At 36.6% G+C, this 27,624-nt stretch overlaps 1 protein-coding gene across 8 annotated transcripts in view; it reads left to right on the top strand.

Moving 5' to 3' along the window:
* LOC106072292 (beta-1,3-galactosyl-O-glycosyl-glycoprotein beta-1,6-N-acetylglucosaminyltransferase 3-like) overlaps positions 1-26,601 on the top strand; it is a 32,984-nt gene extending 6,383 nt beyond the window's left edge. For 4 of the 8 annotated variants that reach the window (XM_056010580.1, XM_056010574.1, XM_056010582.1 and 1 more), the window contains 5 exons: positions 10,800-11,860; positions 18,447-18,527; positions 19,824-19,963; positions 22,347-22,478; positions 23,688-26,601. In XM_056010580.1, the coding sequence (XP_055866555.1) occupies positions 10,842-11,860; positions 18,447-18,527; positions 19,824-19,963; positions 22,347-22,478; positions 23,688-23,878 (1,563 nt within the window). In that variant the 5' untranslated portion in view covers positions 10,800-10,841 and the 3' untranslated portion in view covers positions 23,879-26,601. Of the gene's footprint in view, positions 1-2,990; positions 3,237-7,276; positions 7,406-10,799; positions 11,861-18,446; positions 18,528-19,823; positions 19,964-22,346; positions 22,479-23,687 lie in introns of all 8 variants that reach the window. The other 4 variants (XM_056010581.1, XM_056010578.1, XM_056010577.1 and 1 more) reach the window with 4 other exon arrangements.
* Positions 26,602-27,624: the final 1,023 nt, after the last annotated feature.

Below are 27,624 nucleotides of genomic sequence, written 5' to 3'. Positions count from 1 at the left end.
TTCTTTTTCGTAAGGGTATAACTATCCTTATACATATAGGTATAATTAACATTACCCACCGGCCACCGGCAGGGGCGGACTGGGTATCAAAATCGGCCCTGGCATTGCCATGTAAACAGGCCCACAAATGGCATGTCATATCATGTGCGTAGCCAGGATTTTTTCGGTGTGGGGGGGGGGAGATTTTTTTATACCCCCCTCGGCAATATATAAGCCACGGATCCAAGCATTATTACCGTTTTTTAAGCTTTAAATAATGCATATTCTTGTGTATCTACAGTGCAATTAGCTTACTACTCTTCCGCTAAAAAATTCAAAAACCAAATCTGCTATTCACTGCACTTAATTAATGGTAACTAAATATTTGTGCTTTAGTTTCTGTATAGGAGGGGGAGGGTAACCACAAAACCCTATTTGGCTACGCTTATGAAATTTGGTGGCTGTAGTAGTTTCCTTAAGTTGGCTGCATTGGGGCAGTAAAGTTTCCCTTTCAGACAATGAGGTCTGAGGCTAGAGAAGGTTGGAACCCCCTCCTCCCGGCTAAGCCCATGTGTCATATTATAGGTGTAAGCCTAATTCTCTTCCAAATATATACAGTTTGATAACGCAACGAAAACTGGATGCATGCTTTCGTAGGATTACATAATGTATTTTATTTATACATGTATGTAGTCTGAAAACTCAAAAGCAGATAATAGCAGACTTAATGAGTTTAAAACTTTTTGGTATTACTTATTGATAATAGACGTTTCTTTAAAAAAATAAGATAGCCACGTCCTACGCATTTCATGTGTCAGTCTAGTCACGCATGTTGATCTGTGACTTAAAATATGCTAAGTCATTGGTTTTTCCTGGCTGACTCAGGCAGCACATTCCATTAAAAGATAAGAGAATACAGAACGGTTAGAGAGGTACTTACTAGTACATTCTCAAAAACGCGAATTGTATATAAATATATCATGACCCATTATTTAAAATATAAATCTCCTTTCATTAAATATCGGATGTGACAGTGCTATACAAATTATTGTTATTATTATAAGAATTTCCATCATTAATGACTTCATACTAAGCATAAGTTTGACATTATTTTTATAATTGTTATAGCTACATTTCATTTTGTTTTTAGACTATATTTTTTTTTACTACCAGCACCAACAATGGTTAATTTCGATTTTTTTTATTTCTTATATATATATATATATATATATATATATATATATATATATATATATATTTATTTATTTATTTTTTTTTTTTTTGACTATGGTGCTGTTAGAGTATGGAATGGGTTGCCTGAATCAGTCAGGAAAACCAACGTCTTGGCAAAGTTTGACCTCACTGATTAACATGCACGACTGGCTTGACACATGGATACGTTTAGGACGTAATTATCTTCTCTTTTGAAATAACATCTATAAATAATAAGATAAAATAGATGTAGAAAAGTTGTGAGTACAAGTTTGAGAACCCCCCCCAACATTGGCCCCAGTTTTAGAGTGCATTGCTTTCTTTCTACTGTTTATTCAAGACCTAACTGCTGGCTGGTATTTAGAATTAGTTGGATCGTTCTTTTAAGAATACAGCAAAGTTTCTGGTACATTTCATGTCAATACACTCCCCGGCTGACTGCTCTGAGGCCAATGCTCTGACGCTATTTCTATTCAAAACACGTTTTTGCATATTGACAACAGAATACACTCCGCTCCGACGCTTTGTGACTACGAGTTTGATAGCCAAGGGTTACCAGAAGCCCCACCCCAAAATAGGACATTTTTTTTCCGGACCGTTTTTCAGGCTTTAGTGTAGAATCCAGATTTTACGCCGTCGTTTATATTGCAACTGCATTTTTTTCCATCAATCGAATTCCACGTTTCCAATCTTTTGGTTTGAAATCACAAACTCGCTTGAAAAAAAAAAAAAAAAAAGGAGAAAGATGTGCATTTTTTAAATTATTTTTTGGGGGCAATCCTCTTTAGGAACAGGTCACAGATGTTTTTATATGTTCGTATGTTCAAACAAAAATGTTACTCTGGGAATCTTCTTAAAATCTGTAACTTTTCTCTTTTCTCCCAGGCATTGAAAAAGCGGTTTCGTCAATCAACACATTGTTTACATAAGATAACAAGCAAAATTTAAAAAAAATAATAACAACATAGATTATACAAGGAAAAGAACAATACATTTACAGACATATCTCTCTCTTAATACCTTATATATATATATATATATATATATATATATATATATATATATATATATATATATATATATATATATATATATATATATATATATATATATATATATATATTGTCACTATATAAATATATAAATATATATATAAATTACCACTGATTTATTAATTAATTAGTTATTATTTATTGATTCGTGTTTTGCTAGGGAAAAGGGAAAATAAACAATCCTGCAAATGTTCAATTTGAGCTGAGAAACGGAAGTGGGAGAAATAACATGTACGAAATTTGTACCAAGCAGACAGACAGACCAACATACGGAATGAATAGCTATAAGTTCTTTAAGAAAAAAAAAATAGCTAGACTTTCCGAGGATTTAGACATTCTTCTTACAGACTAAAACGCAAAATGTCTGTGAAAAGTAATACAGTAGTTTCAATGCCATTTTCAACAGATACATTCTAAGCCTAGCTTTACTTGTCTTTTGTCAGAGTTATATCAACTCACTCTGTCAGTCTGTCAGTCTCGGAATTAAGTTGAAACTTTGCACAATTATTCATTGTCGAAGACAAATACCTCAACCAATTTAAAAAAAATTAGCGGTAATTAATTGTTTTTGTTTATATATATATAAATTATATATATATATATATATATATATATATATATATATATATATATATATATATATATATATATATATATACGGAGCATTAAGAGATATGGCATTTAAGATTTATTTTTTTAAAGTTTTTTTTTATATCGAGTAACCCCAAAGTTGACCTTAACTTTCAGTCATAAAGTTTCATGTTTCAACGGCACAATATGATGTGCAGTGCATTGTCTCGTGACACTCAGATGTGGAACGCTAGAGTAAATATTTCAGGTCGAATCAACGAACCTAACATAATAAGGATAAGGGGCAGATAAAACAGAATTGCTTGGCAGATTTCTCTTTGGATAATAAAGGGAATGCTTGAAGCTTGAACTTTGTGTATATGCATAAGAAAGAAAGAGAGCAAGAGAGACTGGACAAGGTTGGTATGTAATCAGATCTTTTTATATTTGTATTGAGAAGTTAATTTTATTTTTTAAATATAGCCAATATTAATATGTAATTACTACTAGGTCTAGTTCTATATCTGGATTATACTGTTGTTAAAAAAAAATGTCCATAATACAAAACAGAGTGAACAAATCGTATCCCTGTTAGCATCAAGCATTTGATTCGCTCCACGCTTCAAAGAACGTGTCAAAGCACAATCTCATCATTTTCTTTTAAGATTTCGGCTAAAATCAATATTTAACGATTTACAGCGATGTTGAGATGTTAGCATTAATTGTTCATAATTTGTCCGGATATCACAAACAACAAAGGAAGAATGATTACACAAACCTCTATCTTGTCATGTGAAGGTCAGGAACACGGGAATTATATTGTACTAAGATTCTAATAACTAAATATCACTTTTTGTTAATAAAGATTTTGCAGTACCTAAACGGCCATTTTATTTTGTCACAATATATAAAGATAGTATTGTCAAATGAATGAATTAACAAGAAAAACATTTTTTTTAAATACTTCAAAACAAAAACAAAGCTTATATTGAGTATAATTAATCTGTGCTATTAGAAATATTTTTACGAAGCTTATATGAACTCACTCTGTCAGTCTGTCTGTCTGGTAAAAATTTTGTACATGTTATTTCAATCAGGACTCAGGAGTCCTCGAGGGAACTAGTGCAACTTATGACGCCACCATTGTTCAAGATACCAAACAAAATAATTGATTACCAATAGTTAATTAACTAAATGGTTATTTGTTTTTATTGATTCTTGTGTTGTCAGGTAAAAGAAATGATTGTGCAAAATGTCCGCTTCGTCCGAGAGTGGGTATAGGAGAAATTACGTGTCCCAACTTTGCACCGGATATGGCCGGATACTAAAATATGATATTCGCCCAGAGCCGGAGCCGGATACTTTCATGTTTTGTAAATAGCTTGTGTTGCTGAACATTTTCATTTTTTTCCTTTTATTTACCGTATTTTTTTTTTACTGATTGATGAATTGAAGCTTAACAGCATTTATTAAACGATAGGCCTATCACAAACTAATTTGTGTAACACGAGTGTGTGTGTTTATATGAGGCCACCAACTGTAAAGGGATTGTGTGGGATGGTCAATGTAAAATATGTAAATTTACATTTACTAGTTACAAATGTAAATCTCTCTAGAGTGCAATCTGACTTGTATAGTGGAAGGGATGTATGTGTTTATGAATTTCAGACCAACAACTGGTCATCAGGCTAGTAATTTAAAGGCTAATGACCGCTTCTATTTCTGGTATATAGTAGCTATTTAATAATAGCTGTTAATAATGGAATCTGAAGCTTATAGGTCAATATTTATTGTTTTAGAATAATTCATTTGCGGCAAAAGATATTTTATTAACAAGGGGAACATCAAGTATACCTATTTATAGCTTCAACCTTAGATGGTGCCAATGCATAGATTAACTTGAAGATATAGGCCTATAATTGAGATCTATTTTTAGATCTACAGTTAGATCTGTAGTCGGAAAACTAACTCTAGAAGAAACAAAAAAATCCTCCAACCCTCCCTTCCCAAACATAAACTAACTAGACTGTGTGCAGAGGCGTACTGAGCGAAACGTGCGCCCGCGGCAAGTTACTTTTTTTGGCGCCCCCCCCCCCTCCCAGTTTCAATGAACATCACATAGAAATATAGGCTGCGTGTGGTGGCGCCCGGGTGCATCGTGCCCCTCATCACTACGCCTCTGCTGTGTGTCCGACTGATTTTAAAACAACCTGGTCAGGTGTCACGTGTTTCTTATAACACTCGAGCGTATTTGTTTTTCTTTGGTTGCTTGATCTAAATGTGGTGATGTAGGTCAATTTCTTTGATGTGATTTTAAGATTTGCTGTAAGGTTTGCCTTTATATAATACGTCCATTGTCGTCAATAGAATAAAAGAATGGAAGTAGCTTTCTTTCTCAAGGTTTTAATACAAGGCAAAAAATGAAAAACACACACACACACACACACACACACACACACGCGCGCATCTTTGTTTTATTTTATTGTGCAAGAACTTACGTAAGACACATCTATCATATTACTAATGTTATCTTGGTTTCTGTAACAAAAGGGCATGGTAGTAGCTAGTAGGCCTATAGGTGTCAGGTGTCTCGCTTCCTGGTCTGATACACAGTGACTAAGTACGTATCGTAAGTATAAAAAAACAACAACCCAGTACTAACGAGGAACTACTTGAGCTACTTGACACTCTCAAATTATTCAAAATATCGTTATCAAATCTAGACACTTAATGCAGGAGTAATATTCAAGTTAACACGTTAGAAAAAGTCGCCCCACCATGACATCTATTTACGGTGTCAGTATGCTATCTTAGCATGTTGCGTTTATCCATTCTGGCTTAAAAATGGTCAATGTCTATTAATAAATTCAGTGTCAAGGACTAAACAAATAAAATAAGGAGTAGTGGGTGTTTAGCTCTCCTTTAAAGATAGCCCTCCCTGGTCGTGTCTTTTGAGCTAATATACACAAATCTGAGTCTTGAACTTTTATCTACAAAATAATTCGTAACTGGCTTACTTGGCTATGAAATCTCGCGGTTTGTGTTCTGTGTAGCAAAAGGTCACTCGTTTAGGTGTGTGATCTTTATTTCAGCTTCCTGAGATTTATATTCAAATAGACAAACTCGGTACTGGTGTAGATGTGTGGCTTGTAGTCCAGCCCCTCTAATTCAGATTTACTAACAAGTAAACCAACTCAATTCCCTCGTAAGGTGTGACCTCTAGAAAGTGTCAATTTTGATGTTTGGTGCATATCCATATCGGCCCTATTTTAAAGCACATTATTATGTTTTAAAGTTTTAAATATAAACGTTAATACGTTTCTAGAACAGACATAAATGGAACGAGGTCCACTTTATACATATTAAATAGGTGCAAGGTGTACTTTTTACTATACGGCCAACTATCCTGCAATGATTTTCGGTCGGAGCAGGATATGGCCGGATAGTGAAAAATGGCCGTTATTGGGCTTGAGAAGGAGCTACTATGCTGTGCACCCTTAAAAAATAGTGTCCAAAAGAAAAACAACACACAAACAAAGAGCTTTTCTGGAATGACTCTCCCCCAAATACCCCTCAATGACTCATTGATGTATGTATCAAGAGATCTCAGCAACTGTCGCATGGATTCGCATGAAATTTCGTACACAGGCTCTTTAAACCCCCTAGGCGCTTATTAAGAAACATTTTTGACAGATCGTAGCACGAACGCCGTAATTTGCAAGCCTTCTATTAAACCTGTTTTTAGTTTATTTTTTAGTGTTTCCTCAAAAGACCGCATTCTATATATAAAGCGTCAATACGAATAGCACGAAGACAAGAATTCCGTATTTTTAAAGCATGTTTTCTTTCCTTTTCGCGTGTGTAGGTTAGACTTTCATTCCCTTCTCCTGTTTTTTGTAAGCCTCCATGCACTAAGGTTCCATGCTAAGATTACTCTCTTATAATATACTACGGTCCATGTATCTGGCAGTGTTCTGTAGTGTTTGTCTCCGTACAGGACATAAAAAAACCCGCATACACCAGTTTTATACTTTGCAAGACTAGTCGTATCTTTGAAATCGCTTCTGGGCACCCTGCAGTTGTTGAGGATGTTTTCTACTGTCTCGTCTTCCGTGAGGTCGACATCTGAAATCGTGATCCCCTCAAATCCTAGCGAAATAGGCTCCTAGCTGACCGTGTCCAGTGCGAAAACTTGCTTAATGATTGATCCTTTCTGTCTGCCCCATTCGTTCTTCCTGTTTTTGCGGTTTAGAAACTTCCAGACTTTCCATCCCGTTCTAAAATGATCCCAGCTGTCTTACCATTCACAAATCCTAGCTTTTGCAATCTTGTATGTTTGCGGCTCCTCTGGTGGGTCTAAAAGCGTTCTGGCTTTACCTAACTCTCGACCCTTTCATTTCCTTGATTCCAAAATGCTATGAAACCCATTATATCACCTTTCGTACCTTGTGTTTTCCTTCTAGGCGCTCCACGCATGACATTGCCTTTCCCAGTGGTGATGGCCACGTCTCTAGGCTCCCAAAAGCTTGAAGGCAGGAAAGTGAATCTGAAAAGAGGATCACGTTGGGCAATATGTTGCTTCTAGAGCAGAGGTTCTAATACTTTTTTAAACCGGGGACCCATTTATATAGCCATTACTTGCGAACGGACCCCTACATGAAAAAGCTACATTACATTTAAAGTATAAAAGTATATAAATTACAAATAAAAAAAAATATTTAAAAAAAATGTTTGTTGAGAGTGTAACTTTTGTTGAAAATAAATTGTTAACGACTTGGATGAGGTAAATAAGATTTTATGGATGTATTTATGTCCAGTTCAATGTTTGTAAGTAGCGACCGCAAATTTCAACGAACAGAAATTTCTATTCGTTTTCTTTGATGTGTGATGAGATTTCTTGGTAGCAATGAATCCATGTAGTACTGAATAAGAAGACGGCAAAGCAGTCAACCATTTCTTTACAATAACCCATAATAATAATAAGTCTTGTCTTCGAGTCCTAAGATTAGTGAGGAATGCAGTATTTCCCGTGGCAACGCAGCCCCGGCTGTGACCTACATAACCCATAATGCAGGATATAAAATTGGAATCTGTTTTTGTAGCCAAACTTGTGGTCTCCTGGTTCAAACATTGGTCTAAGTTCCTCGTGTTTGTATATCTCAATAAGCTGCTCCTGTAGTAGTATGGATTCATCTGTGATTTGGATCTGAGTTTGTCCATGCGCTAAAAAGCGTAGTACCCAGTCGGGAATATGCATGGGAAGAATGTCTTCAGATCTATGGTTAAGGTCGAATAGTGCGTAACAGACATATAGAACAGGAGTGAGTGACGAGTTGATTGGTATTAAAATTATCCGATAGGATAAACTGGCTTTTAGCTAAAAAGTCATTTTACTTGTATACAATTTTCATCCGTGGACCCCCTTTGATCGTGGACCCTGGGGGGTCCGCGGACCACAGTTTTAGAACCACTGTTCTAGAGTGTTTCTTATTCTTTCCAACATAGTTGCTTCCGCTTGCACATGGACCACAGTTTGAGAACCACTGTTCTAGAGTGTTTCTTATATTTCTTCCGTTACAGAAACATAGTTGCTTCCGCATGCACATGGACCACAGTTTGAGAACCACTGTTCTAGAGTGTTTCTTATATTTCTTCCGTTACATAAACATAGTTACTTCCGCATTCACATGTGCCACAGTTTGAGAACCACTGTTCTAGAGTGTTTCTTATATTTCTTCCATTACAGAAACATAGTTACTTCCGCATGCACATGGACAAGGAAATCTGACCACAGCACTTGAGCCCGAAGTCGTTTTGCCTTGGTATTCCTTCGTAAACTTTGATGGTATCCTTCGAGTATTGAGTTATGGTTTCTCACACAGTGCTGGTTAGCAGGTTTGGTGTACATTTCTTGTTTACCTTTGGATCGATCAACGTTTTCCACACCTCCAGTAGCTCTTCTCTTCTAGAAGGTGCTATACTCGTAATTCAAGAGCTGAAAGGGGTGCGGTAAGGGGCTAAAAATGGTAGAGAGGGGTGATATTGTAGTAATAAAACGCCAACAAGTGTGAACGTTTGGGGGTCAGGGCGTACCACTTGAAGTTAAATAGTTCGTATTCAATTCAAGCCGAAGAAAAAGTCAGAGATAGTACGTAGGACTAACTTTTTTTTATTGTGGGCGGGAGGGCCGGAAGTAAAAGTGATACTAGAATTGACGGGCCAAAAAGTATGTGTGTGCGTTTGTGTGTGTCGAGGAGGAGGCACTACAATGCAAGTCATTTCGATTCAAGTCAAAAGTCTTGTTAGGTAACATTACGATGCGCAAAACAAGGAAGAGGTCAAAACTGGAGTTCAAGAGAGAGAGAGAGAGAGGTTGGGGAGAAAAGGAAAGAATTTGCGGGCTAGAAAGTGTGATAGAGAGATCGTTAAAGGCAGACGGTTTATTGGAAAAAAAGTTGGGATGTTTCGGACATCTATATGCCTGGGAACAAATCAGCAGGTGTGGATAGTCTGTATTTCGAGTTATTTATATTTACGGTGTGGAGTTCTTTAAAAAGCTAGTGGCATACATTTCACTGCAAGGGAAAACCCTAAAAAAAAATGAAATAGCCAACACTAGGACACGAACTTAAAATTAAAAGTTTGTCTGAGAGGTTTCTTTCACATTTACATCTGAATTGTCGGTAGAGAATGTAATTGTGTGCTTTAGGTTGATCTAGAGCTTGTTCGGTTTATACGTTGATCTATTGTACAACAGTAACAGGTATTAGCTATTTTTACCCTAAAGCAGTGTTTCACAAACTGTGTTCCGCGGAAGTGATCCACAAGGTCTGAATAGGTGTTCCACCAACTACTGGAATAATTATCTAGTAGGTCACGAAAATATAAGCGAAGTGTTCCGCTAAATTCTCAAACAGTGTAAAGTATTTTCTTTGTAATTAGTGTAATACATAATGCTCTAAAGCGTAGTCTCACTCAAAGATATAATGCAACGGAGTTAAGCTTTTATACATGGGTGACAGCCCTTTTGTAAAATAAATTCTAAACAGGAGTAAGCTAGGAAAGCGAGCTGTGCTATAAGAAAGCGTATTCGTTGGGCACAGTGAACTTTTTATTGTTCGTAGAAATAAACGGATTTGCATTTCCCAAGAATTCTTTTGACCCTATTGTGTTCCTTTCTTTTCAATGGCTCAATGGGTATATCTATATATACTGGGTTTTTTTTTTTTATATTTGTTTTTTGTTACAACATATATTCTTTACACTAGTCTTTGACTCTGGAAGAATGTGGTTAGTATGGTTCTATACTTTATGACAAAGTCGGACTACCCAATTACCACACGTAGCCGGAGATATTTGAATTGAGGACCAGCCTACAGAACTTTCGGAGGTATCCGCCACTGTGCGAATCCAAATTGAAATCCTAAAAGGAATAAACACACCCAATGTTCCGAATAAGAATAGACATTAATTAATTTAATTTGAAGAACAAATCCAGAGAAATATATTCAATATCAAGCTTAAAACTTACGGACCTCCCCCCTTCTCCAACCCAACCCTCTATTTATGCTGCCCGGTCGTGTGGTATGCGCTCTGAACTGTCGTTCGTTGGTCTTGATGGTCCTGGGTTCGAACCGTGCGTGATTCCCTCTTCCATCGTCCTGTGAGAGTTTTTGGATGCAGATTATCTTCAACTCTAAAGGAAAACCTGAAACATGTAAAAACAAATATTTACCCAACCAAATTAGAAGTAGATTGTCAACGAAAACTCTAAAGGCCACAATAATCGTTTTAATATAAAGAAACATGGCCTATTAATTAAATAAAGATAGTAAACATTGAACGAAGATCAATGCAATTTATTTTTTAATTTACATGTTATCCTGATATGTGATTGGTACGTCTTTATGAACCACAAAATTTCCCATATGTCATAATTAAATTAAGCACAAATATGGTGGTCATAAATTTGCATTTTTTTTTCAGTAATGAAATAAGTTCTCGACTGCACCTCAACAAGCGCTTTAAATGATGTTCAGACTTCAGTATAAAAACTGCTTAACGGCCCGGTGTCTGCTCAAGAAGTTAAAAATATTTTTCTACGTCCAGTCTGTTCTTTTGTGCATCTACGTCATCTACTCTGGGCGTGGGGCTTTGTCTCCATCGCCCTCAGACTATCGCAACCTCAGGGCGCTGCCTTCGTCTCAAGAGATAGACACGAGGGTGAAAGCCCTGGACCTAATCAAATTTCTATCTCCCTCATCCCTGGGTGAAAACTGGCACGTTTCTGGCATTGACGTGAACCGGCAGCTCAATGGAAAAGACATCCGCAACATCTTTAACGTTTTGGCCTCGGCGGATCGTCCGGAAGAAAAGAGGACCCCCATGAATTCAGGTCAAGAAGATCAAAGACGTAACTCTGCTTCAGCAAGCTGCTCTTTAAGGAATATCGAAAAAATTCAAACGATGTACAAAGTTTCTGAAGTAAACTGTAAACAAATTTTCGCTGGCGACCAGAACGCCACGTCATATGCTATAACAAGAAATAAGAAGACCAAAAAACAACTGTTGTCGAACGAATTTTATCTGAATTTGTCGGAAAACTGTGAACATTTCAAAACACAAAGAGGCTACGTCACATGTCCCTTGCACTCTGATGAGGAGAACTTTCCCATTGCTTTTTCACTGCTGGCGTATAAAGATATTGAGATGGTTGAGCGACTCCTGAGGTTAATATACAGACCACAGAACTACTACTGTGTCCATGTAGACAAAAAGGCCGAGCCTGGTTTCCTGAGTGCGATCTCAGCCATCTCTCAATGTTTTCAAAATGTGTTCATTGCTCCAGAGCGGGTGGATGTCCAGTGGGGGACTTTTAGCGTCCTGGAGCCGGAGTTTGTCTGCATGAAGGAGCTTTGGAGATATAAAAAATGGAAGTATTTTATAAACCTGACGGGGCAGGAGTTCCCGCTCAAGACCAATTGGGAGCTGGTTCAAATCTTAAAAGCTTACAGAGGCGCAAATGATATAGAAGGTACAGTGAAAAGGTAAACCATTATTTTGTACATGTTAGGCAATCCATCAAGACATAATTTTGTACTTGTTAGGCAATCCATCAAGACATAATTTTGTACATGTTAGGCAATCCATCAAGACATAATTTTGTACATGTTAGGCAATCCATCAAGACATAATTTTGTACATGTTAGGCAATCCATCAAGACATAATTTTGTACATGTTAGGCAATCCATCAAGACATAATTTTGTACTTGTTAGGCAATCCATCAAGACATAATTTTGTACATGTTAGGCAATCCATCAAGACATAATTTTGTACATGTTAGGCAATCCATCAAGACACAATTTTGTACATGTTAGGCAATCCATCAAGACACAATTTTGTACATGTTAGGCAATCCATCAAGACATAATTTTGCTTACATATAATGAGATCTCTATTTTGATGTCGTAACTGGATAAGTCTATAGCAGCATGTTCTTGTGTAGTTGGGTTTCACCATTAGCACACTTACTATTCACATTGCAGATTTTTACAAAGATTATATCAACTCACTCTGTCTGTCTGTCTGTCTGAATCGAATCTTGTTTGAAGACATTATTTTTTCCACTTTTCATTCTCGGATAAGGTTGAAACTTTTTATCAATCCTTTTTATTATTTAAGGGTAGAAATTGTGTGTAGTGCGGGTGCATTATTATATGCTAGCAGTGATGCTTGGTGTAAAACTGTGAATTACCGGCCTTTAATTTGAAAGATGAAAAAAATTAGGGCGGCTTAAAAGTTCGAGGCTGGAAAGAAGGAGGATATCCAACAAATATGTGATATCTTTGTAATACTGGTTGTTCCACTGAATATAGTAATGTACTACTACTCTAGTTGAAGATTTAGCTAAGTAAAGTAGTTAGTTCCCCTTTTAGACCTTGCGATCTATAGGGCAGTGATGTTAAAGTCATATGTTTCTTTGGTCTACGATTAACGAGCAAGGTGTCATGTGACCAGCACAACGACCAACAGCCTTTACTTTCCCCAACTAAAGTGAAGTACCTATTAGAGTTGGGCGGACTCAGAGGGGCGTCCTAAAAAACCCAATCTTAATCTTGATCGAGATTTGAACTCAGGACCCCAGCTTCGGAAGCCAAGCACTTAACCATTCAGCCACCTCAGGATGTGTTGGTTGGGGGTTGCATTATAATGCAGGCAGATAAGAAGGCTGATGGCCCTAAGAAGTGTTTGTGCATACTCTATAATAGGGGGTTGCGAGCCCTTCGTATGTAGGATGAAATAGACAGAAGAAGACATAGAATTTGAGGGCTGACAAAGTCTGTAAAGTGTGGACAAAGTTGCGAATAGTTATTTTTCTTCTTTAAAACTGTTCCGCTAGAAGGGGTGTTTTATTTCAAAATTTTGTTTATATAGGTCAGACAGACTGTACGTGCTGGTACGAACTTCGCCGAGTGCCACATGCTGCTCTTTGGGTGTGAAGCTGCGGCTCTTTAGTTCCATACACTAATATTATTTATTGTATGCAAAAGAAACGAAGCTGCGTCAGCCAAGAGAAAGAAAAAGAAAGCTGCCCTGTCATCTAGCCCTAGGACAGATGCATTTACCTGCATGAATTGTGGCAAACTCTGCCGTTCCAGAACTGGCTTGATCAGTCACTCCAGATTCTGCCCCATCTCGAAACGTAACCAAAGCCAGTGACTCATCTGGGCGCATCCATTGTCTTCCGAGACAGAAGGAGCCATATATTGTGTATATGCGAAAAGTGCAGGGATATTGAAGGCTACAACTGATAAGCCTAAAAAGGGAGTTGCGGCCCCTTCGTTTGTAGGAAGAAAGAGACAAAAAAGGGCATGAAATTTGAGTGCTAGAAAAATAGTGTAGGGTGTTGTCGGTATGACAGTGTTTCGGCCTTTCGGGCAAAATAATTATATATATAAACTAGAAAGGATACAAAATAGAGCAGTAAGATTCATAACAAACGAATTTTCACATTTTATTCAAGTAACACCATCAGTAAAATAACTAAATTTAGAGACACTTCAGGACAAAATTTAATAAAATACTCTGAAAGACACAAAGATAAAGGCACATTCCTCGTCCCATATGCTAGGACAAATTTGTACAAATACTCCTTCTTCCCTAGTGCTATTAGAGCATGGAATGGGTTGCCTGAGCTAGCCAGGAAAACCAGTGACTTGGCAGAATTTAAGTCATTGGTTAATATGCATGACTAAATGCATGACGCGTAGGACGTAATCATCTTCTTTTTTGAAGTAACGTCTGTATTATATAAGATAAGATAAGATAAGACAGAAGAATAACCAATACAGTAGCCGTAATACGTAAAACATTAGACCATAATTATAAAATGGAAAAACAAAATGTAATGAAATACTCAGAAAGACATAAAGAAAAGGCACATTCCTTGTTCCAGGTGCTAGGACAAATTTCTACAAGCGCTCCTGTTTCCCTAGTCCCATTAGAGCACAAAATGGGTCGCCTGAAGCAGCCACGACTTAGCAGACTCACTAATTAGATTGCAAAATAACGTTGATACATAAAACGCGTAGGGAGTTAATATCTTTTCTTTTGAGGTAACGTCTTAAAGATAAGATAAGATAAGGCAATGCTTTTTATTCTTCCTATTACATAGTCAGAGATGTAAAACTGGGAACGTGACTTAACAACTAGTAAACATGAAATGTAAAGTTCATTTAAACTTCTCTATCTCAATCTACTTCCCCTAATCCCCACTTCCCATGTACTTGCAGTGGCGTAGCTAGGAATTCGCCATCATTTAGAGGCCCGGGGAGAAGGGGTTTGACTCTTCGGGGGCCCCTGCAATTTGCGTAATATTTAATATTTAATGTGAAAAAAACACTCATTGGGCCCGGTTGAGTTTTCAAATTCTCCCCCTCCTCCCCCACCCTAGATACGCCTCAGTGTACTTGTGTTACTCATAAACAGTTTTCTGTGTGCTCCCTGTTGCGAAACGCTTTGGGACTGCGCCTTTAAAATTCTTAACACTACTCTAAAAAAAAAAAAAAAAAAAAAGGACACATGTCTTTTAAAGAATGTAGAAAGCCTTTCTGTCATTTCCGTACCGCTTGACTGGCAAGTTCTGTATTGAAGTCGTAGGAATATTCTTAGCGGACTATTTTGTATGGAATAGCTGTACGGTAGTGTTTCTCAAACTGTGGGGCTCAACGTGTCATTTGTGTGGTTTGACTTAATTCGACTTGCGTTTTATTTTTTAGTAAGAAAGCTGTCCTGTCATCTAGCCCTAGGATAGATGCATATACCTGCATGAATTGTGGCAAACTCATGTGGCAAAACGCATGAGGAGTGTCTCGCTCAAAATGCTAGGAGAATGCATTTTTGTAGCTTAGTTGTACGAAAATAATTCAATATAGGCCTAGTTCTTTATCACCCCAATCTAACTTTTATTTTCTTTGATCGCGCTCTTCTTACAATGACAGTTAAGAACCTAGGAAATCGCTTGACGACAGGTCTCCGTCCCGGACCCCGATGGACCCCATGGCCTCCTTGCTGGTTGAAAGGTGAGCCTGCTACCTATCCGTTAATAACTCTAGAAAGAACATTTTATTGTGTTTAAAAAAACAACTTTTAAAATTATTATTGATTTTGTAATTATTACCTATTAATTTCTTTCATAAAGTTCATCTTTTATGTATATAGCATGCTCAATGTGGTATGGACCAATTTCTTTTGGGAGAGAGGGTATCAGGGAGAAGGTTTCAGTGCTGCCTTTTGGCGCTAAGGAAATACAACTCTACCCGATTCCAATCCCCCTTGTAAGGTGGCCGAACCGTAGTTAAGCGATTTGGCCTCTTAATCACACAAAACACTGTGATAAAAATGTGCTTTAATCACAAGATTTAAGTTTCATTGTATATTTAAAACATTTCCCAGATTTCCTAGCGAGCTACAAAAAAAAAAGGGGGGGGGGGGTGTGTAGTGGGGGATGTCACAGTCAAAATTTTGAGAAACAATGCTGTAAAACAATGTCTCACTCCAGTGGGTACCCCAACGTCTTGACACTGTGAATTTAAGAAAGTTTCTTTAACCTGTTTCGTTCGTCAGGTATGAGTTGCTATATAAAACAACATTTGTCCCTTTTTGTTTCCCAGGAGTCTGAAAAGGTTATTGGTCTTCCATCTCGAATAATGGAAGTGTTCCCTGAAACTGACAAGTCTGAATGTTTTGTTCAACGTATCGAGTCGATTTTATGCACAAACAAAATTAGGGAAATCTCAAACCTGGGAAATAGCATTAGCTGCGTAGCTATACAATCTTCTGCAGACATTTTTACCGATAAAGAGTTATGTAACACGGGCAAACAAAGGCTGACAACAAGACAAACAAACAAACAAGAAAATATTTTTAAAAATAATTTAAAAAAAAAAACAAAGCTTATATTAAGCTACTTGTTTCAATTAGTTTCGATCAGACATGTAATTAAATTTGTAATAGATGTAGAAGAGTGGTTCCCAAACTTTTTTGTCTCGTAGACCCCTTTTCATGTTTTCTGGTTTTTGGTAGACGCCCGGCTTAACTTGCAAATTTTGGCTAATTCATTAACATTTTTGTAAACAAAATTCTAACTATAGTGAGTTAAATAGTGAAAAAGTAATTTAAAGCTATATATGTAGATATATCTTTTTTATTGAAAAAAATCAAATTTATACCAATTAAATTTTGTTTTGTTTTGCGGGTGTATCATCTGTTGCTATGGATATTATGTTTCATATAGAAATTTGTTGTTCTATGAAGTAGTCCTTCAAAAATCAATATTAAGTAATTCATTAATTAATTTGTAAAAGTTTACGCAAAGATCAGTTTCAAGTCTATTTCTTGATCTTTAACGTGTGGCTCAAATATTGGGTCGGCAGAGCTCTTTTCACTAACAGGAGAAGGGGGCGTAGGCGAGTAACTGTTGCCTGTAAGCTTCGAGCAGGAAGGGCTCATTAATCTTGGCTACTCGCCTAGAAGAAGGTAAACTAAATTCAAACCTCTGCTGCCTTGCAACTATACCTAAACATGGGAAAGGTTTTGTGGGTCAACTCTGAGGAAAACTAAGGAGCAGACAACCCATAGGCAGTTTATGGCACTCGGCGCTACACCCTGTCAGAACCTATGACGCCGCAGTTCCTAAACTGTAGATATGTCGTGTTCCAAAGAGTTATATAAGAAGCTTTTAATGTTATAACTCATAACACAGTGACCTTGAAATTTATTGTTGCTTAAAGAACTTCTTTTAATACAATCAGATGTAGGTTTGTGTAAAACAGTTTTGAAAACTACAATGACTTGTAAAATCAATTTTCTACAAATTAGACACATTACATATTCTACTATAAGTAAAGAGATCTTGGAAGACTCTCACTAATCATCAACTTCTCTTTATGATGTAGAAGAAGTTTTTGTGGGTCTAATTCTAAACTTATTCTTTTAATGTACGAAAGATTTTCAAATCTTTGTCAATTTTTGTCAGTGTGGCATTGTCTTGGATGATCCTATAGCGTAATTGGTTTCATATCGTCATAAAAAAAACTCACTATGGCAACAGTTTGTTTGATAAGGAAGGAAGGAACAATTTTAAATAAACAAATCTTGACAATTACATTTCTTTTTTTGTTATAAATTTGTTACATGTAGACAAAATGAAGCTATTTAAATAAGTATTGAAATTAAATACAACAATTTCTCGTTTGAAAAGCAGGATAAATATTTAAAAGATTAACTAACGAACAAATCATATATTAATGTATGAAAGAATTACATAAATGGGATGTAAAAATTATTTTTAAGTCACGACATGTTTAAATGAAATCTATTATCATAGACCCCCAATTTATTTTATATAGACCCCCGGGGGTCTATATAGACCACTTTGGGAATCACTGATCTAGACCAACCATAAAAAAAAAGGTAGGGGGGAAGACCTGAATTCGAACTCATGGCTCAAGCCTTCTCAGACTTCTCAAGCCAACACGGTAACCACTTTGCTAGTGGACAGGTTTTGAACATGGAACATTCTAGAGTTATTTATTGTTTCTATGGTCTCGTCCTATTATTCAGATTTGTGTTCACTCAGACTCGGAATGTGACCTATAAAGGGGGATAATTCAGTTTATACCACCACTTTAGTCAATTACGGTTTCATTCGAGATACCAAACAAAATAATTTATCACAAATAGTTAATCCACTAATTGGTTAAAGTTTCTTTATTGATTCTTGTGCTGTCGGGTAAAAGAAATTTTGCAAAATTTCAGCTTGATCCGAGATTGGGTGTGGAAGAAATGACGTGTAGAAACTTTTGACCAGACAGACAGACAGTCACACACACAGACAGAGTGATTTGATATAAGCTTTCTAACAAACAAACAAACAAACAAACAAACAGACCGACAGATAGATAGATAGATAGATAGATAGATAGATAGATAGATAGATAGATAGATAGATAGATAGATAAATAGATAGATAGATAGATAGATAGATAGATAGATAGATAGATAGATAGATAGATAGATAGATAGATAGATAGATATTACTGAATTTATTCATTACAATCTGTCTCCACAGAGTTAAAAAAAGCAAATGGACTTCAAAACCACCTTTCAACTTAACGGCAGTAAAAGGCTCAGTGCACATAGCAGCCAATAGGTCAGTACATATACGTGGTCACGAGTGTCCCGGGTTTGAGGCCTGCCCTCTGCCATCCCCTACCATCCTACGGGTGTCGGGTTAGGGTGTAGTCATCTTCAGAATCTGAAGGAACATACAAAAGATTAAAACGAAAAAAAAGTCATTAGGTTAGTAAGTTAGTAGAATACCAGTCAATAGGTCAGTCAATATGTCAGTTGCTTGTCATCTTAAAGCTTGGTCAACGATTATGTTTGGTTTCTCTTAGGGTAAATCTTCTAAACTGACTAATATTTGCAACTATTTCTTTTTATCAATGAGTTTAGATTTTGGGATAACTGCCATCACTCACTGCGGAGACTTGCCTCGTCTGTCTTTTGTCTAAGTAACCATAAATTAGTAACAAGAATATTCAAGAAATCTTAATTTTTCAAAAAGTTTTGTTCAGGGTGTAGACTATTAAAATAGAGTCTAGTCTTGGTGTAGACTATTAAAATAGAGTCTAGTCTTCTTACTTAATTTTGACAATAATAAAATAATTTGTGTCAGAGCCAACTTGAGTGAGAAAAACTCAATACACGATACGTGCTCATCGTGGTGATCTCCTCGTTGCGTACATTTTTATTTTTTTATGAAACTGTGTACGCTCTTTAAGCAATAAAGTGCAATTGGGTAGAATATGAAGAGAAAGCAATATTGAGAAATGTGGGGCGATAAAAAGGAAGAGTAGAGAAAACGTATGAAAATATTTAAAAAAAAAAAAAAAAGGAAAATCGGGGGGAAAATTCTGAAATAAATATATGCAATCTAAACATGGCCATGGACGGCTAGACGCCATATTGAAAGATTGGTGAGTCCAATTAAATAATAAACTACTCGTGCTGTGCGTAGGGAGTGCTAAATAGTGTAGACGCACATAAAATATCCTATACCATTTAAATACACAGCTTTTCGACAATGCCTGTATTACGCACACCTGATACACCAACATAGATAAGTATTTATATCTGCCCATACATGGAAATCTCCAATAAAGGAATGGAAGGATTTCAAACAATTGTTTACAAAAAATACCCTGAAATTTCGCGTAATCAGTCCAGTATTACAAATAGGGACTTCCATCATCAACATATACGTAACTGGTCGGGCCCAGGACCCGCGTAGCCTACACTTATAGCCGCCCCTGTAAGAGTCTATATGTAATTTTACACACCTACGTTTCTTTGGACCAATTAAAAAAAAACTTTATCTTGTAGAGTTTGTTGATATAAATATTCTTTATCAAAAATGGATTATTTTTTTGTTTTTTGAGAACAGGGACTTCGTCGATTTTATTCTACATAATAAACGAATCAAGACAATTCTGGCCTGGGTGAATACATCGAGAATTCCTGATGAGACATTGTTTGCAACGTTGAACCATAACCCCCAGCTGGGTATTAGGGGAACATATAGAGGTAAGGTTGAAACATGTAGGCCCTACACGTCTTTATGATGGGATGATAGAGAGCTTGGACATTAACCCGACTGGCCGGGATCGAATCGGATTTAGTACGCGATGTCTACCTAGTTGTGAAGTGTCAACTGATAATAGTTATATTCTAGGCCACAGAACACGCAGGTTACTATGTCTATGCATAATTTATTTAAAAAAACAAACAAAAAAACATCGGCTATTGCTTTCCCTTTCATCGAAATGTATACTTCGATAGCCTGCGTCTTCCTTTTCTTTCCCTATAAGATATTTTTCATTGTTAGACTGCGTCCGCATCTGCCCAGAGGATCTCAAAATCTTTAGACCCAGGGACCCCTTCATACAGTCAAAATTTTCGATGTACCTCTGAGTGAAAAAGTTACATAAATGCATATATTATATATATGTAACAAATGTATTTTAAAAAAGAGACATTTTGATGAAAGCTATTTATTGAAATAGAACTTTTTGTGTAAAATAAAATTAAAAAAAAACTGACTTGGATGAGGTTGACCAAATGAAATGAGTCTAGCCAATGAATGCCCGGCTCAACGAGCACAAATGAAATGAGTGTAGCCAATGAATGCCCGGCTCAACGAGCACAAATTTCAAGTCGGTTTCTTTTATTTGTAATAAAGCTATTCACGGCATTTATCTTATCTTATCTTATCTTATATAATCTACATCTGCGTTCTACCAAATACGAAGGAAAAGAGTCAACTTCTTTACAATGACCCATATTGCAAGATATCAATTTGGATACGTTTTGTAACCAGATTTTGTGATATCCTTGTTTACACATTGAAGTTCCTCGTTTGTGGATATTTTAATAAGCTGCTCCTGGATTACTATGGATTCATCTCTGACATGTCAATTGCAATTGGCGATCTCTTGGCCAGCATCTACCTCGTTAATAAATCACCCCAGCATGCCAGTCAGATTGTCTTCCTGACTAACGCCAGGACAGCTCTTGTAGATCTCAATAACGAAAGGTAATAGTCCTCAAATGGATCACATTCCACATTGAAATAGAAAGCAATGAAAAGACAGACGTGTTGGCCAAAGGCTGGAGAATGACTAAAAAATCAAAAATCCGTCTCTACCAGGAAGAAATGAAACAAAATAGAGTTTCAATAAACGAGAAATAAACCCGCTCTCACACAAAGTTAAAGAAAAAAAGATGCCAATTACAAGCTGTTCCGACTTGACCAAAATATATTTCAGAGCTGGACACAACAAAATATTCTAGGAGATAAAACTAGTGAGATTTGCGTAGCATCGTCAGAGAATGCCGACCATGTCCTTCAAAACTGCTGCATACTGTATCGAGAGGCCCGAACAAGACACTGATCCCGAACTCCCCCCCCCACACCCATTAGAACAAAAACTATATGTAGAAAGCTGCCAGATCTGGAAACCACTGCGCGGTTCATCTCAGATAGAGGACTACTTGTCTGCCTTCCAACACATACATGAGAACGAAGAAGAAGAATCTGCGATTGGGATCTGAGTTTGTTCCCGCGCAAAAAGGTTCAATACCGAGTCGTATCCAAGTGAAGAATGTTTTCAAATCTTTAGTTTAGGTCGTCATAGAATAGTAAGTTATAGACATATTAAACAGTCAGTAGCGGCCATAGGGGGTGGCAAGTGGGGAAATAGCCCTAGGCCCCGCGATCGGATATTTTATTTTCTCAAACTTGATCACTATACATTTTCCTGATAAAATACGATTGAACGTCAATTTTTATATACTAAATAAACTCTTTGAATTTGTTGCTTCCGCCTAAGTGTGCATAGACATCGTGCGGCCATGGGAGTATTTTTTTGTTAACTTTTTTAAATTAGAAGAAAAATGTATGCAGAACAATTACAATACAGTATATAATGTACTTTAGCACCCAATAGTAGGCCAACAGTATCTACATGATGTTTTATGTTTTGTAATAAAAATTAGGACCACAGCGTTAGAGGCGGACATAGTATATTGTTATTGTTACAGCTTTAGAGACGGATTAGCCCGTTAGCGTGATGCGGTATATACATAGTCTACCCTTACGGCTCAGGGTCCCGCCCAGGGCCCCTGCGCACTGCTAAGGCCGCCCCTGTAAACAGTAGTAAACAGTAATGAGGAGAGAGTTGATTATTATTCAAATTATTCAATTGTATCATTCAATCGGATAAACTGGCTGTAAGCGAAGACGTTATTCTAAAAGTATACAATTTTCATTTTTCTGCGGACCCCCTTTGGTAGCCTCGCGGACCCCTGGAGTCAACCCATCCCAGTTTGAGAACTACTGGGTTAGAATATTACCTATTAAGAAAAATCACACTACAGTCACAGTACACTGTTTCTCTCTCAAACTTAGGTGTCCCAGAGACGGAGAACAGCACGTCCCTGGTCAAACCTTTTCTAACGAGGTTTAAAAACTGGAGGGGACCACCGCACGATTTTCCATGTGCAGGTCATTTCTACCGCGGCATTTGTATTCTATCCACAGGTCAGTTAGTTGTTGTTTTTTTCCCCGTAAGGGTGCCACTATATGTATAAGAAAGAGAGAGGGAAATGTGAGATAGGAGTAATAGAGAAGTGTGATAGAGGGGGGGGGGGAAAGGGGGACTGTATTACTGAGGTTCCCTGAATAAGAGAGAGAGAAATTCTCCTCTAGATTCCTCTCTAGATTCTACTTTACCATTCCATTCTTCTCTAAGTTCCCCTCTAGAGTCTCTTCAATAAATTCTACTCTAAATTCTACTTTGCCATTCCATTCCCCTCTAGATTATCTTCTATCCATTCTCCTGTAAATTCTACTTTACCATTCCATTCTTCTCGAAAAATTCCCCTCTAGAGTCTCTTCAATAAATTCTCCTCTAAATTCTACTTTACCATTCCATTCCCCTTAAAATTTCTATAAATCAAATAAGAACATAAAACTAAATTGTTATTTAACCTAGGTTAGGCCAATAATAGAATATGCATCCTTTGTTTGGGACCCCTCAACTCAAGAAAACTTTAAGAAACTGGAACAGACACAAAATAGAGCAGTGAGATTCATAACAAACGAATATTCACATTTGACTAGAGTAACAGCTTTAGTAAAATCACTAAATTTAGAAAGACTTCAGGACAGAAGACGCAAAAGTAAAGTAGCAATTATACATAAAACACTGAACCATAATCTTCAAATACAAAAACAAAATTTAATAAAATACTCAAAAAGACACAAAGATAAAGGCACATTCCTCATCTTATATGCTAGGACAAATTTGTACAAATGCTCCTTCTTCCCTAGTACTATTAGAACATGGAATGGATTGCCTGAGCTAGCCAGGAAAACCAGTGACTTGACAGAATTTAAGTCATTGGTTAATATGCATGACGGAATGCATGACGCGTAGGACGTAATCATCTTTTTTGAAGTAACGTCTGTATTATATAAGGTAAGATAAGATTCTCTTCTATCAATTCTCCTCTAAATTCTATCTCAGTCTCTTCACTCAGTTCTGTTCTTTCTCAATTCTCTTCTTAATTCTCCTTCAAATTTTGGTGTCAGAAGCAAGATTTCCGTTTTAGTTCAGTTTCAATAGGAATTTCTACGAATTCAGACAATTTCACAATTTTATCAAAACGTATCAGATTACTTTAAAAGGAAAAAAAATATTCCAAAAGTTTTCAGATTAATCTTTTATTCTTTTTATTTTTAATACAGGTGATCTACCACTCCTAGGGAGTGCCAAACAGATGTTCGCAAATAAATTCTATCTTTCCGAAGACTCGACAGTAGTTAGCTGTCTTGAAGAGCTTCTCTTTAACCGAACAAGAGACGAGACGAAGGGAATTAGCCAATTTAATTCTAATTACTACAGCCAACTGGGTTTTGTATGGAATCAAGTCCCTTAATTTATATATTTAGCATAGTTTATGGCTTTTTTAGCGGTTTGTTTTCAAACTACGGATTTGTTAAAATGTTATTTGGTTGTTGATAATAAAGGCACAGACCATTAAATTCTGTAAGAGAATAGGATAAAATGTTCTCTAAATACATTTTAGAAATATACACAGGCCAATGCAACCTATGGAACCGCAGTGGGCCCCGCACTTTCATAGTACCCGCGCTAATTCTAGGTGTATGTTGCTAACATTGATACTCATTTGTAAAGAAATAGGTGCCAGTACACAAATATGGATCGCCTTTGAACTACTAATAAATTAATAATAAATGTTAAAATACAAGAAAAGTAATAATTTTTCCCCACATTGAAAAAGGTGCAATTACACCCTACCGGTGAGTACCGTCACAAAAAAAGCACTGATTTTATTAAACCATTTTAATCGGTCCCCGAATGGGGAAAAGACGCTATTAGTTTTCTGTCCAACAGTTCGTCCATTCGTCCCGTTTAGATCTCGTAAACTAGAAAAGATAGCGAAAAACCGACATCATAATAATTTAGACCATTCAAAGTTCTGATGCAACGGCTACTTTTTTCTTTTCTAAAAGCGAAAAGTCAAATTTTTTTAAAATCCCTTATGCAAGCAGTTTTTTCATAAAAATACATCACTTTTACAACTATTCACTATTAATAGTAACAAACACGAAATGCTCTTTAGTAGGGGAGACATATTTTATCCATTCTCACAACACAAATGGTTTTAGATTTATTTAAAATATTTTTTTTTTTACAATTGTATTGCAAAGTTACGAACTAACTACTACATTTTCACAATAGAAATGTTTACTTTTTTTAAAGAAAAAAATCTATTTAGTATGCATATAATTTGAACATAATTTTAAACAATTAATAAGTAGCACTAAAGAGCAGGTCAAGACACATGCGTAATTGTATAGACAGTAATACCCATTTACTCATTCCCGATGTCTTGACCAAATCTTGCTTCCAGAAAAGGTTGGGCGAGAGAGTGAGGTCGACGTGCTGCGCGAATCCTCCTCAGTTAAATTCAAATTCCAGTGCAAGCCACTAATCATCTCCCCCCCCCTCCCAATCAAAGCCCTCAGCCCCCTAGATTACAAACTGGTCATCATCGAACCATGATAGACGAACTATATATTATCGCTGCAGCGCTGCCCCACAATCATGCACCATTTAACTAAAAAAAACATTTTTTTTTTACGGAAATGCTTTTTTCTTGAGGATTTGAATAAGAAATTGATCCTTTACAAAACAATTAAATCAATTAGATATTCATTATAAGACATCAGTTAGACTAGGTTCACATCCAACTTCACAATCACTTTCACCTATTCTTTGGTCTGCTGAACCGCTTGGGCACCACGCAAGATCCGTCAACCTTCTTTCTCCATTCTTCTCTGTCATTTGTCTCTGATGGAATTTCATTCTGATGCCCTTTTTGAAAATATTGAAATTTGCCTTTTTGCCTGCCTTGGTGGACCACTTCGCGGGCCGATTTTGAGCTTGTGTTTCCACACAAACTGTCTTTGTAACCTTGTATAATTTATAAAAGATTTCCCGCGGCCTTCTCATTTACCAGGAGCTCCTAGAAATCTCCTGAAATTGCAAAATATATGAAAAAGTCCTGGAAATCTCCAGAAATTATTAAAATCTTTTGAAAAATCGTTAAAATCTCCTGAAATATAGACAAAATATCATTTTGGGGTGTTATTCAATATGGAAATCGCCAATCCTACCCGTAAATGCGGAATCTGGAGAAAGAAGCTTCTCGAGCTGCAAACTAATGAAGAATTACTTGAGTTCAACATTTCTCGAAGATAGATTAAAATATTTGGTAATTCTTGCTATTGAGCGTGATCTATGTAAGAAACAGAATTTTTATGATATACTGTATGACTTTGCTACACGCAAGGCTCGTGTAGTAATTCTGTAGGTAGTAAAGAATGAATAAAATGCAAAGACGAATTTATTTTCCAATACAAACTCTTAATTTTCACTTATTATCCGTATCCTTACCCAAAGTGGGCCCCACGCAATCCGTTTCGTATAGGGCCCCGCAATCGTTTAGTACGGCCGCAATATACAACTTCAAACTGAAAACCTTTGTTCTAATACAAAAAAACAAACACACAAAACCATTGCACTTAATTTCAATCTCGAAACTAAATCCACCGCATGTTTTTTCTCAAACATGGCCTATAAAGATGTAAAAGATCAAAGATTCTGATTTATATAATAAAAGATTCTCTTGTTGTTGACGGTCATTGATTGGTAGCACTAATCTGCTGGTAGACAAACCGCTGTAGGCGTAATATATCTTAACTAATAAAACTTGAACTAACTTGTGAACAATACTAATTATAACTTGATTTTAAATATAGACAATATCAAATTCATCTAAGATAAAATAAATGTACTAGACTTTAGAAATAATATTATTTAACAAAATCTAACTCAATACAATAGCACAACCTTTCAGTCTCACGTTCTGGAGTCGTCTGTCTTTGAAGCCCGTTAGGGACTGGATTTATAAGGAGCCCCATAATGAAATAGCTTAGGACCGTATCAAGTTTAAGTCCGGCCCAGTAGACTTTTGTTATTTGTTGCTGTTATATTTTGTTGTATTGTTGAGCTTTGTTGAATAAAAAAATCACTGACAAAAGTTCAAATCGTACTATCATCGTACAGTGTGTACACTTTTTGTGTTTTTTTTTAATCTCTGTGGGGTTTTTTTTAAACTTGTGTTGTGGGTTTATATAGATTGGGTGTAAGTATAAATACAAACTGGTGTCTCGGACAAAGGAACCAAACCTGAACTACTGACCAGATGTGCTTAGTCTACAGAAGCACTTGCGCAGCTCAAGACAATCTGGAATGACAAAGGCGTAGCCCTCGGTATTTATGTCAGACTGATGCGCTTCTTGGACATAGTGTCACAGTGTCAGTTGACATTGCCTGCTATATGTTCACCTTGGGTCATGAGAGTGAAAGAAGACACGTGAAACTCCTGGTCAGTAGTAACCTTAAAAGTCGAGTAGAGTGGTCACTTAGAGGGTCGAGCAGTATCTTTTAAGCAGTCGAAGACAGTAGTATTTTGGTCCGTTGCGGACAGTAGGAACTTAAGTTGAGAGTAGTCACTTGAAGTCAGTAAGACAGTACACGTATTTTTGATAGTTATTTTGTATTTGGAGTTGGATACATATTATTGTTTATTGTTACCCGCTGTGATGTGGAGAACTTAACATGTTGGATATATTTGATACCCGCTGTTATGCGGATGTGATCATGTTTCTTATTGGATTATGCCATTACCAAGAAGTGCATTATTTTTATTAAATAAACTTTATATTTTGTCTGCTAAAGTGGATTGTAAGTCAATCTGTAATATCTATGTTTGTCACGTAAACCCAGCATTCTTCAACGATACACAACAAGCATGTTACACATGGCAACATTCTTTTACGCTAAATCTTGGACACTAACTGCAGAATTAGAGAGAGGATCCTAGGCATAGAATCGAGATATTATAGTGCAGAGATATGCTGGAGGGGGTTTGGGGAAAATGCTGAGATCTGACTGATATAGCTCCTGCATGCTCGTCTGCTGCAGAGACGGTGCCTGTAAGGGTCTATAGCTTATCCTGAACTGATCAGCCGCCGCCCTAGGGACTAGTGAAGGGGCAAACATTAAATCTGCGGGCCCTAAACTGGTGGTTAC

Source organism: Biomphalaria glabrata, chromosome 14, assembly GCF_947242115.1.
Source record: "Biomphalaria glabrata chromosome 14, xgBioGlab47.1, whole genome shotgun sequence".
Lineage (NCBI taxonomy): Eukaryota > Metazoa > Mollusca > Gastropoda > Planorbidae > Biomphalaria > Biomphalaria glabrata.
The sequence above is the reverse complement of the archived record's forward strand: the minus strand, read 5'-3'. Positions and strand labels throughout refer to the sequence as shown.